Here is a 15,446-nt window from a genome sequence, read left to right as displayed (position 1 = left end):
AATCACTTGAGACCCAGGATGTGCTGAACAGAATACCAGGAACACCTTCTCCAGCAGCAAGGCAGGCCTGAGGATCAGGGAGGGACAAGGAACCCAACCTTCTTAGTAGCTCCCCAGGCCCAAGTGCCCTGGGAAGAGGGAGGCAGTGAGGCAGGCCACCCTTGTCACCAGCAGCTGCCAGCCCATCCTGTTCCTCACTCCGGGAGGCAAGCCATGCGAGCAGCTTCTTGCACCCACACTTTAGAAAAATCAGACTAAATATAACCACATTTGCTCTTATGAGCCAGCTCAGAGCAGAGGGTGGGGGCCTGCTCCATTCCACTTGAGGAAATCATGGAGGGATCAGCTTGATTTACCAGGGAGGAGCTTCCCTTGCTTGCTCCTTTGGTTTCAAAAGGGCCATATTCAAGATCCAACTGGGCTGTGGGGAGTGCTGAAGGTTTGGCCAAGCAGATAACAGAAACTATAGGGGAAAAATATATATGTGTATGTGTGTGTGTGTGTGTGTGTGTGTGTGTGTGCGCGCGCGCGCCAGGCAAGACTTAGAAATCTTCTCATTCACTTTTATGACCACAGGGAAGAACCACCACATCAACCTAATGGAAAAAACCCATTAGAGAGCCCACATTATACATACACTACTGTTTCCTGCCCTCCCCCACACACACCCATCAAAATCCTACTCAAAGCCTTGCTCAAAGGCTACTCCTTCCGTTAGGCTACCCCGTCCAGCGCAGAACCAGCTCAGAACTAAATGCTACATTTGTTCTCTGCCCTCCCACGATATGGTGTTTGTGCTTTTATTTAGAACTGATATCATTCAGCCTAATCTGCTTCTCTGTCTCCTTCACGAAAGTGAGGGTTGTGGCAGGGGAAGGGAGTTGAAGGGCTCAGCTCCCTGCTTTATTAGATCCCCACCAGATCTAGTAGCGTTCTGGGCAGCAGGCAGCCCTGTACTGCTTATCCACAGAAATGCAAAAGCTGCTTCAACGCCAGTGAATGAAAATTTGCAACAGCCCCCCTTTCCATGAATTAAATGCACAACATTCCTGGGGTTCAATCATGGGCTTCAGACTTCAGGCTGCCTTCTTGTAACTTGTCACCACAGCAGGTACTGTGACTCAGCATTGTAGACTCTGCTATGCCAGCAAAGTTTCGCACCATCTCCCCTCCTTAGCACCAGCCCTTGTTTCTTTTAGCATAAGAGAACAACAGCAAGGCTGATGAGAAAGAAAGGGTGGCAGGAGAAGAATTAGTAAGCGCTGTGCTATGCGTGGCAACCCTGGATTAGACTGAAGCCCTGTCTGAGAGGGCTGCGGAAGACATGGGAGTGGCAGGAACCTCTGCCACAGCAAGTTCCACCCAGGATTTGAGGCCCCACTTCTGGTTCACACAGTCACTGCACAGGAATTCTCAATGAGTGTCTAGTCACCATTCTCAGGTCCTAAAGCAGAGTGCTCAACAGAAACTGCTGGGATAGGAAGCTCAGATCTGATAGGTTAGAGAACAAAAGGAAAGCAAGTAAGAAGAAAAGAAGATACTTGGTGATACATGAAATGGTAGAGGACAGGGAAGCGGTTAGTTTACCAACACCACGGCCCTGCAAGGCTCAGTACCTATTAGAGAAACTTGTCCATAGTCCCACTGCTTTTATGCCTACTCTGAAGATGATACAGTTGGGAGCTCTCCTGAAGCATTTCGGAAGCTACTGTGGGAATCAAAAGCACTCACAATGCCACCTGGCAATTCGATTGTCATCCATTCACTCATCTAAGCTTTCCAGAGGGTCTACCATGGGCCAGGCCTAAGACCACAAGAAAAGGTAGTTAGAAAAGTTCAGGTGGGCTGGCATTGACAGAAAGTCACCCAAGGACAGGAGGAAGCACCTCTCCTTTGCTTCCCGTGTCATATGAGGGGAAATTCTTCAGAATGATGCTTCTGGTCTCTATCTACACCTTCTCAGGGGCTGCTCTCAGGACAAAAGGAGGCAACTATCTGGTGATCAGTCCCACCTAGTTGCTGGGGGAACACATACTCTAATCTAGAGGGAGGTGCCCCTGAAGGTCACTGACACAAAGCCAGAAAAAGTTACCCATATACCCTTGTGAGGAAGGTGACATTTTACTGTCCCATTATTACTCCTTTAACTCTGGCAAAGTTCTCAATTCAAGGTGGGTGAAGAGTCAGCATCTACTGGCCCCCAAAACCCAGGCACCTCTTTCCACATTTTCCCCCAGACTTAAAAAAGGACCAGTGATCAGTAGTCTTTTTTCCACTCTTTTACAGCAGAAAAACTATAGAATTTGAGCACCAAGTGACTTATCAGAGGTCATTTGATAAGTCAATTCAAGCACTTAAAATGGAAAAGTCAGATCCTCCAACAGATGTCACTTCAAGTGCACTCACTTCCATTTGAAATATTGGGAGGGGTACTGAAAATTGGAAAAAAAAAAAAAAAATATATATATATATATATATATATATATATATATATATATATATATATATTGCCATGTAAGAAGACTATTGTATCCTACCTGGAATGGAAACACTATGTACAGTGCTCACCCACCCTACTTTTTTCATAAAAATCTAAGGATGAAGGAGGAGAGGAACTGGGAACAAGAAGAAAACCTCTTCTCTGGCTTGGGGGAATCGGGCATTTATATATTCCATTCATGAAACAATTATTGTGGGGGTCCTAAGTGCCAGGCACTGCTCTTAGATGAAAACAAAACTGTCCCTTATGAGTCTACATTTTTCTTCTTCCTGTATAATACTGCAATCTCTTTCTCTCAGATAAGGTCTTATCAGTCACATGGTCACAACTGTCCACACAGTCTGGCCATGGAGAATGGTTGACTGTAGTTCCTGCATGCTATCTTCTACAGTCTATCTAGGGGTCCTATTTCTCCATTAAAAAAAGACAATACATGCCAATATAATCCCAATCCAATACAGACCATAAAGTGGCGCCCTGTTCTGTGGTTGGAAAACACACTTTTCAGATGCTCAGCTGCCCATAAATGCAAAACAAAGCATAGGTCACAATAAGGCTAGGGACCATAAGTAGGATGTTCTTAAATTCGGAGATGAAAATATAACCCAGGGAAGCCATAAAACAATAAACAAATGGCACCTCTTTTTCATCTTAAATACAAAGCTTCAGATTCAGCAAAACAAAAGAGTATCCTACTTGCAATTAACACTTTTACAAGTTCAAGTTTACTTAAGAGAAAGGTTACACATTATAAAATCCTTCTAATTTGTTACTAATTAGAAAGACTGGCAGGCATGGATTAGTGAAAATTTGAGATACAACACACGTGCCAAATACTATGACTTTTTCTAAAGAGAGGGTGTACACCCAACACTTCCTGAGAATCTTGATTCTAGGGACCCTCCTATTAGATCCTTCATTTATTTAATTCAATTCTCACAATGTTCCCAGGAAGTAAACAATAGTGAGCCCATTTTTATTCCAGATGTGGAAACTAAAGCTCAGATGGTAAGTAACAGTTTCTATATTTCCTCCTCCAGTTCCTCTAGCAAAATTCCTTATTCTCTGAATCAGTGTTTCTCAAGAAGTTTGGGTAAAGTGGTCATTATGGTCTTGGCCTGGAAACTTTGTATGGGATTATCAAGCACTGCAGGACATTTAGCATTGCCAGCATACCGGCACAAAATACAAACAGCAGCTCCCAATAGCACTTTCTACACATCTCAGATGTGTCCTAGAAGGACAATGCCATCCTCAACAGCAGAGGAAAACCACAGCTCTGCTTCTTTGAACATCAAGACAAAAGACTGAAGGGAGGAGTTCTTCCTTTAAAAGTCCCCCCTATCTTCAACTATCTCAGAAGTCCCTGTTTATGGCATTTAGGCTAAGAAAGCCTCAGACGCTCTTCTGGAGCCAGTTATCAAAGCTCCATAAATATATGTATTGCCATGTAATCTGCAAGAATTTTTTGAGTACTCATGATGGGCCAGGTCCTATGCTATTGGGCGGGAAGATGAAATCAAAGAGCACATGGTCTCTACCTGCCAAGGGCTTAGAGTCTAGTAGAGAGATTAAGTATGGTAAATCCTAGGGTAGATATAAGCATGGGTGGGTACTAAGGAAGCAACGGGAAGGTAGAGAGACAGGGAGGACTGGAACAGGTTCCCAGAGGAAGAGAAGCTTGTCTTAAACCTTGCAAGATGACATGGGAGGAGCCAAGAAGGTCCCAGTCCCTGCTGAGTAAACTGCCTCTGCAAAGACCAGAGACAGGAATCACATTTTCAACAAAGCTTAAAACACTTCCTTCATTTTTCAAGTTCAGAGCTCATTGTGATTCAGAACCAGGATCTCCTATTTACTAGATAGGCACTTTAGCCAAATAAGTCACTAGAAAATAAAACAAATTCTCTGTATTCCACACATACTTCTTTTCAGAGCTTATTTTGGTAAGGTCTGGCTCCACTGGTATGATTACCCATTAGACAAGAAATATGAGTAATTCTATACTTCTTACAGTGAACAGTAAATTGTCTTCAAGAACACGGTGGACTGAGGTGGGGTTGTGCCTCAGCCGTAGAGCGCTCGCCTAGCACATGTGTGGCTCTGGATCCTGATCCTCAGCACCACATAAAAATAAATAATTTTTTTTTTTAAAAAAAAAGGTATGCGTCCAACTACAACTTAAAAAAAAAAATAACACAGTGGACTGCCAACAAGTGGGAGTATCCCTCACTTGGGGACACAAGAGAAGCAAAAAGATTATAATCAATGTCATCTGATGAGTGAGTGGAAGGGTTCCAGCAACCCACGGTTGGTCTCAAGCTCAAAATGAACTCTACCTCGACTTTTTGTTTTTGAGGTATCTGAAATCTTGTCTCCTTAATCAGATGTCACAATGCACAAAGACAAATTCTTGCCCTATTTTTATGTTTGCACAGAAAAGACAAACTAGAAAAGTCTTTGGGTTTTTTTTTTTTTTAATGGCAGATCAATCTATCTCGGTATCTAAGAGAGGGAAAGAAAGAATGAAGCTCATTTTTGTGGATGTGGTTGGAAAAGCAGGTAGCGGCCAGCTGAGGATCTCTGAACCTGAGACAGCTTAGAGGCAGTAGTTTCCTGAGTTCATGGGTTCTGAGTACAGGAGCTGGGCTGTTGCTAATTTAGGTTGTTAAGACAGTAATTATAAGGAAAGCAAGAGTCAGGTTATATCAATTTCTCTCTCCTGGTACAGGAAGGGGAGGCAGAAGCAAGTAATCCCATGTGGTTGCTTCTGTTCTACAAGGAACAGGCTCATTTCCCCTTGGCAAGGAGCCTGCTGCTGCTGGCAGACATGCCCTCTTTTTCCTACCTCAGTTCCCCTCTGTAGAAGCACAACTCTGGTGGTGAAGGTAGGCTCCCACTTAGATCCTTGATTTTATCACTTTATCATTCAGGCGCACTTTGACCCTTAATTTGACATCAGAAACCCTTCTGGTCCACGTGTGTCTCCTCTCCCCCAGAAAGTACCATCAATAAGAAAGCCCTTGTTCCAAAGTAAGTGAACCTGAGATGAAGAACTGGAATCCCTTCAAAATCACCTGACTCTACTTTTAACCAGGAAGTTCAAAGGAGGTAGAGCTGTGCAATTAGCAAGTCCAAAGTTCAAAATTAATTGGGGGGGGGGTGGAGGAAGGTGATCCTCAACGTAAAGGCTTTCCAAAGAGGCGGGTTGTCTTCCTACAGTCCCCCCACCCCAGGCTGATTCCACTTCGTTTCTGTAAACTTTACTAATCCCTGAAGAGCTGTATAAACACGGACAGGTGTAGGGACACCTTCACCCTCGGGGTACATCTGCTGTGCTGTTGCTGGGTACACTGGGTGCAGGGCCCTTGACCCAATCGCAGTCCAAGCTTCCCGATGACGCACCTGGTCAGGGTCCTCTCCCACGATTGGAGGGGCAAAGTGAGCATCCCCAGTCCAGGGGACACCCAGTCTGTCTTGCAGGAGTGGGCAGGATAAAAGGGCACCTTGGGGCTGAAACCTCATGCCGAACTCCCCGGCTTTCCCTCCATTTCCAGCATATCGTTTTGAATTAGGGGCACTCTTCTCGTCACCTCCTACCCTAAAGTCCTGCTCACCCAGAGTCTCTCCAAAGCAAGACAATAATGCGCCTTCCGGCCTTCCTCGCTCAGGTGAGTGCCAAGTGGTGTAGGAGGAAGGGGCCCACTCTCCACCACCCCCTTTTTTCGCCTCCCCACGATCGCCGAGCTTCAGCAGGGATGTGTGGATTGGGGTGCGCGGGTTAAGAGGGAGCTTAAAATGCCCCAAGCGTCCCTTACCTTCCACAGCCATTCTCTCAGAGCTTCCCTAACGCATGCATAATTTTCTTGGCCGAGGTACTCCTCCTGCCCCGCGCTCCCCCCCTCCTCTCGCTTTCGCCTAAATATTCTGCGCTCATCTGCTCCAGGACCAACCTGCCGCGGTCACGCAAAGCAAGCAGCCGGCTCCCTGCTCGGCGCAGGGCGGCTGGGAAGTGTAGTCCCCTTCCTTAGCCGGGATCCCGAGACACCCCGAGTCCCCGCGGAGCGCGGCTTGCGGCCACACTCGGACGGCAGCTTGGGCATCAGCGGGTTCGGACCAAGCAATCTCTCCTAGGGGACTCGTTAAGAGGACAGGGTACCGCGGAGCCTCGGGAGGTGGCTGGACTACATCTCCCAAGATGCCATGCTTCCTTCTTTCGGTGCTAAGAGGAGGGATCGGTGATTGAGACCTTCCCTGTCATTAGGAGCGCCTAGGCACCTGGCCCCCACGCTGCTCTAGGCAGAGGGCCGCCGGGTTGCGATATGCTCTGGTCCCTGGTCCACTCGTTTTGGGGGGCGTGTAGAGCCACCGGTGTCTGGGGTGCTCCACCTGAGCCAGAGACCTGCTGCACAGGATGCGGTTGAAACTTGTTCCTCTGGACCCCGGGATGTGTGGGGTTTGTGGGGAATCCCGCCAGGTCCAGCAGCGGTCTTCTAATCCTCCAGGGTGGTTCTGGAGGCTAAATACTTATCATAGGCGTGGGTGAATGCGGGAGTGGCCTAAAAATACCCAATAGACAGCATCCCCAAGGGATTATTAGGAGCAAAACCTAGGAGCCAGGATTCCATTGAAGGACATCTGACCAAGAAAACCTCCCTGGCTAGTGAGGTGTGTGAGGCTTTCACCCTCCCCGGCCTGGGAGTCTGTTGGTGGCCAGGGATAGAGCCTAATAATAGTGCCCAAGAATTAGTGTTCTTTTGACTTCTGAACCTATGCTCTACCTTCAGGAGCTGGTGATGCTATAAAAAGAAAGGATAAGGGGAATCATGTAGATGGCAATATAATTCCAGAGCTGGTAAATATTGAAAAAAAAAAATAAGTTCCCAAACTTTTTTTCTGCTGCATGAGGAAATACAGATGCAGTTATGACTGGAAGGAGTAAGGAAATGATCATGACAACAATCTGATTTAGGATTGGATTAAGACTTTAAAGGCTTGGAGCTCAGAAATTTCTGGTACTTCGATCACCCAAACCTTAGCACCAGTGCCCACCCTCCCCCCTTTTAACCCTGCTCTGCAAAATAACTCCAAGGAAGTACAAAGACCAGATTCCATGATGACTACTTAGGCTTTTGTCTGTCTTGGAAAAAATCTAAAAGAAAAATTTTCACAATAGTTTTGTTTGAGAGTGTATGGCACACCTGTTTCTCTGGTCACTATTTACTCACTTAGTCCTCCTGTTGGCTAGCATGACTGTATAGAGAATAGGTACTTTTAAAACTACCTGCATGTAATCATTAAATACCCTTGGTGATACTTTAAATCTGAGTTCATGGAACGGTACAAATCAAACCTCAGGCTTCCATCCTAGGTACAATAGAGAGATCTATCCAGAAAGACAAACGTTCCATTGAAAAGAATTGTTGGATTTAATATACAGCTACATATTCTAAAACCTGGAAAGTGCTGAAACCCAGTGCTTTCCTCCTGCCTCATGCATATAGTCATCAAAGTGTTAAGTCTTTCTTTAGACTTAATAGATGGAAAGCAGAGCCATATGTTTTAGTTATAGTTTTTGCTGCTGTGACTAAAAGACTGACCAGGACAATTTTAGGGGAGGAAAAGTCTAGGTAGGGACTTAAGGTTTCAGGGTTCAAGCTGAGGCTGAACATCATGGCAGAAGAGTGTGGCAGAGGGAAGTGGCTCACATAATGATCAGTAGCAGAGAGAGAGCGAAAGAGAGAGACTCTTCTGGCCAGATATAAAATATATACCGCAACAGCACACTTCTGGTAACCCACCTCCTCTAGCCATACCCTACCCACCACCAGTTATCACTCATTGAATCCCATCAGGGGATTAATTCACTTCTTCTCTAAACCTTCATTCATTGTCTCACACATGAGCTTTAACCATAACACCACACTATAGGCAATGTCAGTGGTTCTCAACATTGGCTGTACAAATATGTCTCTATTTTTCATACTTTAGGGGTTTGGGTAGAAGCACTTAAGTTTTAAAAGTCCACAGGTGATTCTAATCTTCAGCAAAGCTGAAAATCATTGTTCAAGCTCTTAAATATCTGAGTGATAAGTATAAGTCACTGAAATTTATTGCTAATGCAAAAACTTTATTTTAGCCTAAGTCTTTAATAACTTTCCCACCTGATGTGTGTGCCTGTTGAATTTTAGTATAAACATAAATAGGATGTGAATGAAATATTAGTTTGAACCATGTGAAGCAGGCTGTTTGACCGTTTTAAACCAATAACCAGTGTGGTTTCATGTGCTTCAAACTAATAAATGATAAGCAGCAGTTAAGCAGAGGTTTCTGATTCTAGTGGAATATTGAAATCACCTGGGATACTTTTGAAAAAAATTGCAGTTCTCAATAAAATGGCCAAAATAAAAAGACAGGAAATACCAATTCCTGTTAAGACCATGAAGCAGTAAGGACTCATATTGCTGATGGTGTGTAAATGGATGCAACCTCTTTGGAACAGCTCTTGACATATTAAGCTCAACATCCTCTTGTCTCATGACCTAGCAATTCTACTTTTACATGTATGCTGTGTTCTCTATAAGACATATGTAAGAACGTTTATGGCTGCATTGTTTTTATATTTCTCAAGTGGGAAACAACCCAAATATTCATCAATAATAGATTAGATAAATAAATCATGATATAACCAAATAGTCCTATAGAGCAGGAGTCAATAAAATGTTGCCGCTATGACCACTAGGCACCACCTATTTAAGAGCTAAGTGTGATTTACATTTTTAAATGTTGGGAGAAAAAGCATAATATTTTGCAACACCTAGAATTTATATACAAGTAAGTACATGATGTCTTCAGTTTTTCTTCTTCATCTACAAAGCATAAAGTGCCATCCCTCAGTGTTGCCATATTAATGAGAAGCAGGTTCCTCAGGAGGAGGGAATTAGGCAAGACTTTGAATACAGAAAGTAGGGGGCCCTAGTAGCCATCTTAGAAGCTGCATACAAGCAGAATGTTGAGTGAAAAAAAATCATACAAAAAAACATATGTTATAGTGCTTCCATTTATATGGAAGAACAGCAAGCTCTGGAAGCAAGCCTCACAGGTTCACATGCGATGGTGTCCTTGGTTGTTATGCAATTTACAAACATGTATATTGTTTATGAGCACATACTGAGCTATATACATATGATTTGTGCAAGTTTATATGTACATTAGAGCCCAACAAAATTTTGAAGATGAATAAATGCTTAAATTCCACCAGGTATGATAAATGATCCATTTACCATCCACTCTTTAATTTTCGGTGCCTTCTCAGGTTCTTTCTTTGCCAGAAAAAGTGGCAGTTCCATTCAATTTCATTTAACAAGTGTGTTTGGAGGATCTACTATGAGCCAGGCATTCATCTAGGTACTTGGTATATATGGTAGACTACATCTCTAGAAGAAGGCCTAAAAATGTTATACCATGATAGTTGATCTTTTAAAAAGTAAATTATTTGGGCAGGCCTGAAATTATCGTATCTTTCCTTAGAACCAGAGATCTTTCTCCAGCTAGTAGCAGAAAAGGATGGTAAAAGAGGAACTACAAAAAATCCGAGGCATGAGAAGTAATCAGCACTCTTTACTCTTTAAAAATGAAGGGAGCAAAATGTATGATATGTCAAAATCATTGTAATGTTTTGAGCAACTAATAAAAAAATTTTTAAAAATGAAGGGAGCAACATGAGAAGGGATGCACTTGGCCACTGACTGTTAGCCCATAAGGTAGCAGAAGCATTGGTTCTGTGGTTATCAGGAGCTGGATTCTCAACAACATGAATGAGCCTGCAAGAGAATCCTTCCCCAGATGCTTCAGATAAGAGTCTAAGCCAGCTGACGCCTTGATTTAGGTTTTGTATACACTTAGCAGAGAACCCAGATGAGCCCTCCCAGATGTCTGAGCTCCAGGACTAGGAGCTAACAAAGAGCTATTGTTTTAGGTTGCTAACTTTGTGATAATTTGTTATGCAGCAATAGAAATGAATACAGGACACATCCTGTACAAAACAGACTGTAATCCTGGCCATATTTTTGTAGGTTGAGACAGTTAAAAACAATGATAATATTAATAATACCAATATTGACCAAGTAAATCAGATTCTGTGGATAGAACTTTCACTTCCCAGATATCAAGTGTTTATAATCTTCTATTTTGCAAAATTGTTAATAAGGGAGCACAATGCCTGGTAAGAAGAGACACATTCGACAGTTCTCTCTCATGTGTTCCAGTAAGCTCTCACTGAATCTTGTCATGTTCCTTTGCAACACCCCTCTTGAACGAAGGCTTCTCCATTCTCTCTGCCACCATCCTGTGGAAGTCAGACAGACCTGGATTCAGAACCTGGTTCCGGTGAGTACGAGTTACTTCTCCCTGGATATGGTATTTGAAAGCATCAAGCATGTTTCCACAATTATAATTGGCAGTGAAGATTCTCATAGTGTTTTTCTTAGCGAGCTTCTCACTGCTGTTGACAAGTCCCTAAGAAAAACAAAGGAGAAAGATTTACTTTGGCTCACAGTTTCAGAGGTTTCAGTCCAAGGTCAGCCTGTTCCATTGCCTTTGGGTCTGAGACAAAGCAGAATATTATGGCAGAAGGGCATGATGGAGGAAAACTGCTCAGCTTATGGTAGCCAGGAAACACCAAGGGGGGTGGGGGTGAGAGAGAGAAGAGAGGACTGGGTGGGGACAAGAAATGCCTTTCCAGGGTACACTCCCAGTGACCTACTTTCTTTAACCTGGTCCCTCTTCTACAGTTTCCACCGCCCCCCAGTAGTTCATTCAGCTATTAACAGATTAGTCCCCTGATGAGGTCAGAGCCTACATGATCCACTCATTCCCCAATCGCTCCATCTCTGAACTCTGCTGCCTTGGGGACCAAGCCTTCAGCACATGAGCCTTTGGTGAACGCTTCATATTCAAACCATAACAGGGTTATTTTAGGATTAAATCACTTAACTTGGGTAGATCACTTAGAAAGGTACTTGGAATATAGTTAACACCACACATTAGTTAGTTTTCTTACTAAGGAAGGTGAAGTGTACAAATTTACCTGTTCCTATCAGGTGCTCAAAAATGTCACTTTTACTTCCTTTCCAAAGTTCTAATCATCACTTCACACACAAGTACATGTGCTTCCTCCCTTGTTTTAATCTATTTATTCAACAAACATTTGTTACGCAGTCACCATGAATCCAGTACTGTTGAAAGGCCTGAGAATTCAGAGATAAAGTCTTAGACTCAACAGGGATAAGACTCAGGATAGAGGAAGAAGAGAGGATATGGTAGAAATACGTAAGTCAATATACTGTCAAATGGCATGGAATAAGGGCTGTGGTCAGTGTGATGGTTAACTATGTCAATTTGGGCCACAGGGTGCTGAGATACTTGGTCAGAGATTGTGGTTGCTTTCGTGATTAACTTTCCTGGTTCTCTGGACTTCAGATTCAAACTGTAATTAAACCATCTTCTTTTCAGGGTTCCAGTTTGCCTACTCCCTTTGCATATCTTGGAACTTGCCAGCCTTCATAAACTCATGAACCATTCCTGATAACATACCTCTTTCCATATGTCTACATCTTCTTGGTTCTTCCTCAGTGCAACCCTGACTAATAGTCAAATCTACACAGAGTGTAGATCTCCTAGACTCTAATAGGTCCTTAGGGATAGAGGAAGTCAGAAGAAAAGAGAATTAAGAGGACCTCCTCCATGTCCTGATTCTGGAGCCAGGTGGCAAGAAGTGCTTGGAGGTCACTGGAGAAGACAAGGGCATTCTGGATGGAATTCACAGTGTGTGCAAGGGTGGGGAAGGGAGAAGAAACCAGGAACCTGCAAAGAGGGCCAAGCACAGAATGTGCATATAAAGATGCTGAGAAATGTCCAAGAACACAGATGTCTTGTACTATATCCAGTTTTGGCTTCCTCAGTAGTAAAAGTGAGTCAATGAAGTATAATAAGTGGGGTGGCAAATTCAAATTTTCCTAGCTCAAAACTAGTAGCTTATATGCATAGGAGCCTCCATTGGACTCTTTTACATAAATGTATTTATAGCAGTATTTCATGTTTTTATCCAATAATTATTAATATAATAATTGCAATGACTATTGACTGATTCTGTGTGCTAGATAGCTACAGTGCAAGCATATCACACATTTCTCATTTACCAATCATAATAACTCCTGGAACTGGATCAGAGCGTATATATAAATTCAAGCACAGAGAAGTTAGTGATTTGTCCTTGTGTTTTCAGAAAAGCAGAGTGTGAGAATTTCTTTCTAGATATTCATTCTCTCTTTCCTCCTTATTAACAGAATCTTGATTTTATTTAGGATGATGATGATCCAATTAAAAGGCCAAATGTTCCAGCCTTCCTTGTGTGACTAAATTCTGGCCAACTGGATCTAATAAAAGTTTTTGAATGGGATTTCTAAAAAATATTTTTAAATAGAAATGATAGCTAGTGCTAGGCTCATTTTCCTTTAGTTTCCTGCTTTGGACATAGTGTTGATGGTTGGAGCTCTGATAATCTTTATGGTTGGTGACATAGGCTACAAAGAGCTGAGCAAAAACAGGGGCACTTGATGTTAGCCAACCAACCTTGCAGTAACAGTATTTTTTAACTTAATTGATTTTATTTTTTTAAATACATGACAGCAGAATGCTTTACAATTCTTATTATACATATAGAGCACAATTTTTCATATCTTTGTATATAAAGTATGTTCACTCCAATTCATGTCTTTATACAATTCTTATTACACATATATACCACAATTTTTCATCTCTCTATATAAAATATGTTGATGCCCAATTCATGTCTTCATACATGTACTTTGGATAATGATGTCCATCACATTCCACCATCCTTGCTAATCCCCTGCCCCATCCCTTTCCCTTACACCCCTATTCCCTATCTAGAATTCATCTATTCCTCCCATGCTCCCCCTCCCTATCCCACTATGAGTCAGCCTCCTTATATCAGAGAAAACTGTGGCATCTATACATAATGGAATTTTACTCAGCAATAAAAGAGAATAAAATCATTGGCATTTGCAGGTAAATGGTGGCTTTGGAGAAGATAATGCTAAGTGAAGTTAGCCAATCCCAAAAAAACAAATGCTGAATGTTTTCTCGTCTTGTATTTTGTATGAGAGAAAATAAAATTGCATATTATTCAAATGACTTTTACTTTTTGTCTCTGTTATCAGCAACCAAGTACATTTCCTAACTGATACATACAATATTAGCAAGGGACAAAGTCTGGGTCCCATCCCATGCCTCTCATGAAATTTATTCATTATTATGCTGTTATTGTATATAAGCACTTCAGGTGATGGAACTGAGTCCCTTTCTTGTACTTTCACATTCTCAGTCACAATCTCAGTCATAGTAAGTCCTTAATAAATAATTCATTATTACTATTTTCATTATTATCAGCATTTATCAAGTGATTACAAATAATGAGCTCTTTAATGAGTACTTTCATTTACTCTGTGTCATTTGATCCCTGCAATATTGTCAAATATCACTATTTATAGATGAGGAAATCAAGACTCAGTGAGATTAAATAACCTACTCAATGTGTCAAAAACAAAGTAGTAGTGAGATGAGTCAAGTTTAAGTGCAGAGCTTTGTAGCATCAAGTTGTTCCATCTTGATTTCAGTACTAATGACATGATCATAAGTCTTATTTCATGAGCACTTCAACAGTTGTTAATAATGATAAAATGAAGGGTTTAAAATATTTCAGTGTCAGAAAGTGTGATGTGTACAGTGACTCAGTAATTTCTGTATATATTGGAATGTTCAGAATAGTAAACATCAGCGAATCACACTCTTTTAGTGATTTAAAAAGTAAAAATACTAAGATGTGGCTACAGGTTTTGACAGTTGCTAGCATTTAAAATAATTTATATAAATATTTTCCTGAATTTTGGTCTTTTATCTAAGTTTCCTTATGTATAAGTTTCTATAGAAAACATTTGAAAGTCTCAAAGTGAAATGGTTGGTCATGTCTCTATTCCATGTAGGGTGATCTTATAAATCTACTAGAAAGATCCAAATCCTCAAATCTAAAACAGTTTTTATATTTCTCTCATTCTTTAGTTGTAGTTGGACACAATACCTCTATTTTATTTATTTATTTTTATGTAAGGCTAAGTATCAAATCTAGTGCCTCTCACATGCTAGGCAAGCACTCTACCACTGAGCCACATCCTCAGCCCCTCAAATCTAAAACTTTTGACATGATCAAAAGAGAGAAAAATATGATTCCCTATATTATTGAAATTAAAAACAATAACCCTTTCTATCTTGAGTCTTAAACAGAAGTGCCAATCATTCTAGCTATATCAGGTTTCTGTTGGAAGGACAGAGCATATTTTTTAGCAAAACATAACTGTTTCTGCTTAAACCACATTGCGTATGATTAAATCATGTGTATTGTCTGCATTTTGATAAGTTGGTGCGAGAGTTTCTATGCCTTGTTTTTTACTTTCAAAATCAAACACTCAAATTTCATTACCCACAAATGGGCAGAATCTATTTCTTTGTTAACCATGGTTGCCTTAATATTTGGTTTAAGTACTTAAGCTTCATAGACATAAGAACTAGGCTGTAATCCTAACAGATTCTTACTAGTTCTTACTAATTCTTGGTTATTGATCAAGTCCTTTGACATATCTGTGTCCCAGTTTCCCCATATATACAGGAATATAGTTAATTGAATCAGGCACAGATTACCTAACACAGAAAACTGGTGCTCAGCAATAACTAGCAGAGTGTAGAAAGAGTACCAGGCACTGGTCCTGGAACACACTGAACATCCAGTAAGTGCTGGCTTTCACCCTCATCATGTTCCAAGGAAGCCTCAGGAGTCATTCCCAAGAATGCAGATGCACTTTCAGTTAAG

General features: G+C 41.7%; 1 protein-coding gene across 1 annotated transcript in view; it reads right to left on the bottom strand.

Annotated features, from left to right (window-relative positions):
* Samd12 (sterile alpha motif domain containing 12) overlaps window positions 1-6,443 on the bottom strand; it is a 379,029-nt gene extending 372,586 nt beyond the window's left edge. The window contains exon 1 of the mRNA XM_026393884.2: window positions 6,319-6,443. Within this exon, the coding sequence (XP_026249669.1) occupies window positions 6,319-6,331 (13 nt within the window). The 5' untranslated portion in view covers window positions 6,332-6,443. The remainder of the gene's footprint in view (window positions 1-6,318) is intronic.
* Window positions 6,444-15,446: the final 9,003 nt, after the last annotated feature.

The sequence above is a fragment of the Urocitellus parryii genome, chromosome 7, assembly GCF_045843805.1.
Source record: "Urocitellus parryii isolate mUroPar1 chromosome 7, mUroPar1.hap1, whole genome shotgun sequence".
NCBI classification, from domain to species: domain Eukaryota; kingdom Metazoa; phylum Chordata; class Mammalia; order Rodentia; family Sciuridae; genus Urocitellus; species Urocitellus parryii.
This window is presented reverse-complemented; position numbering and strand designations above follow the sequence as displayed.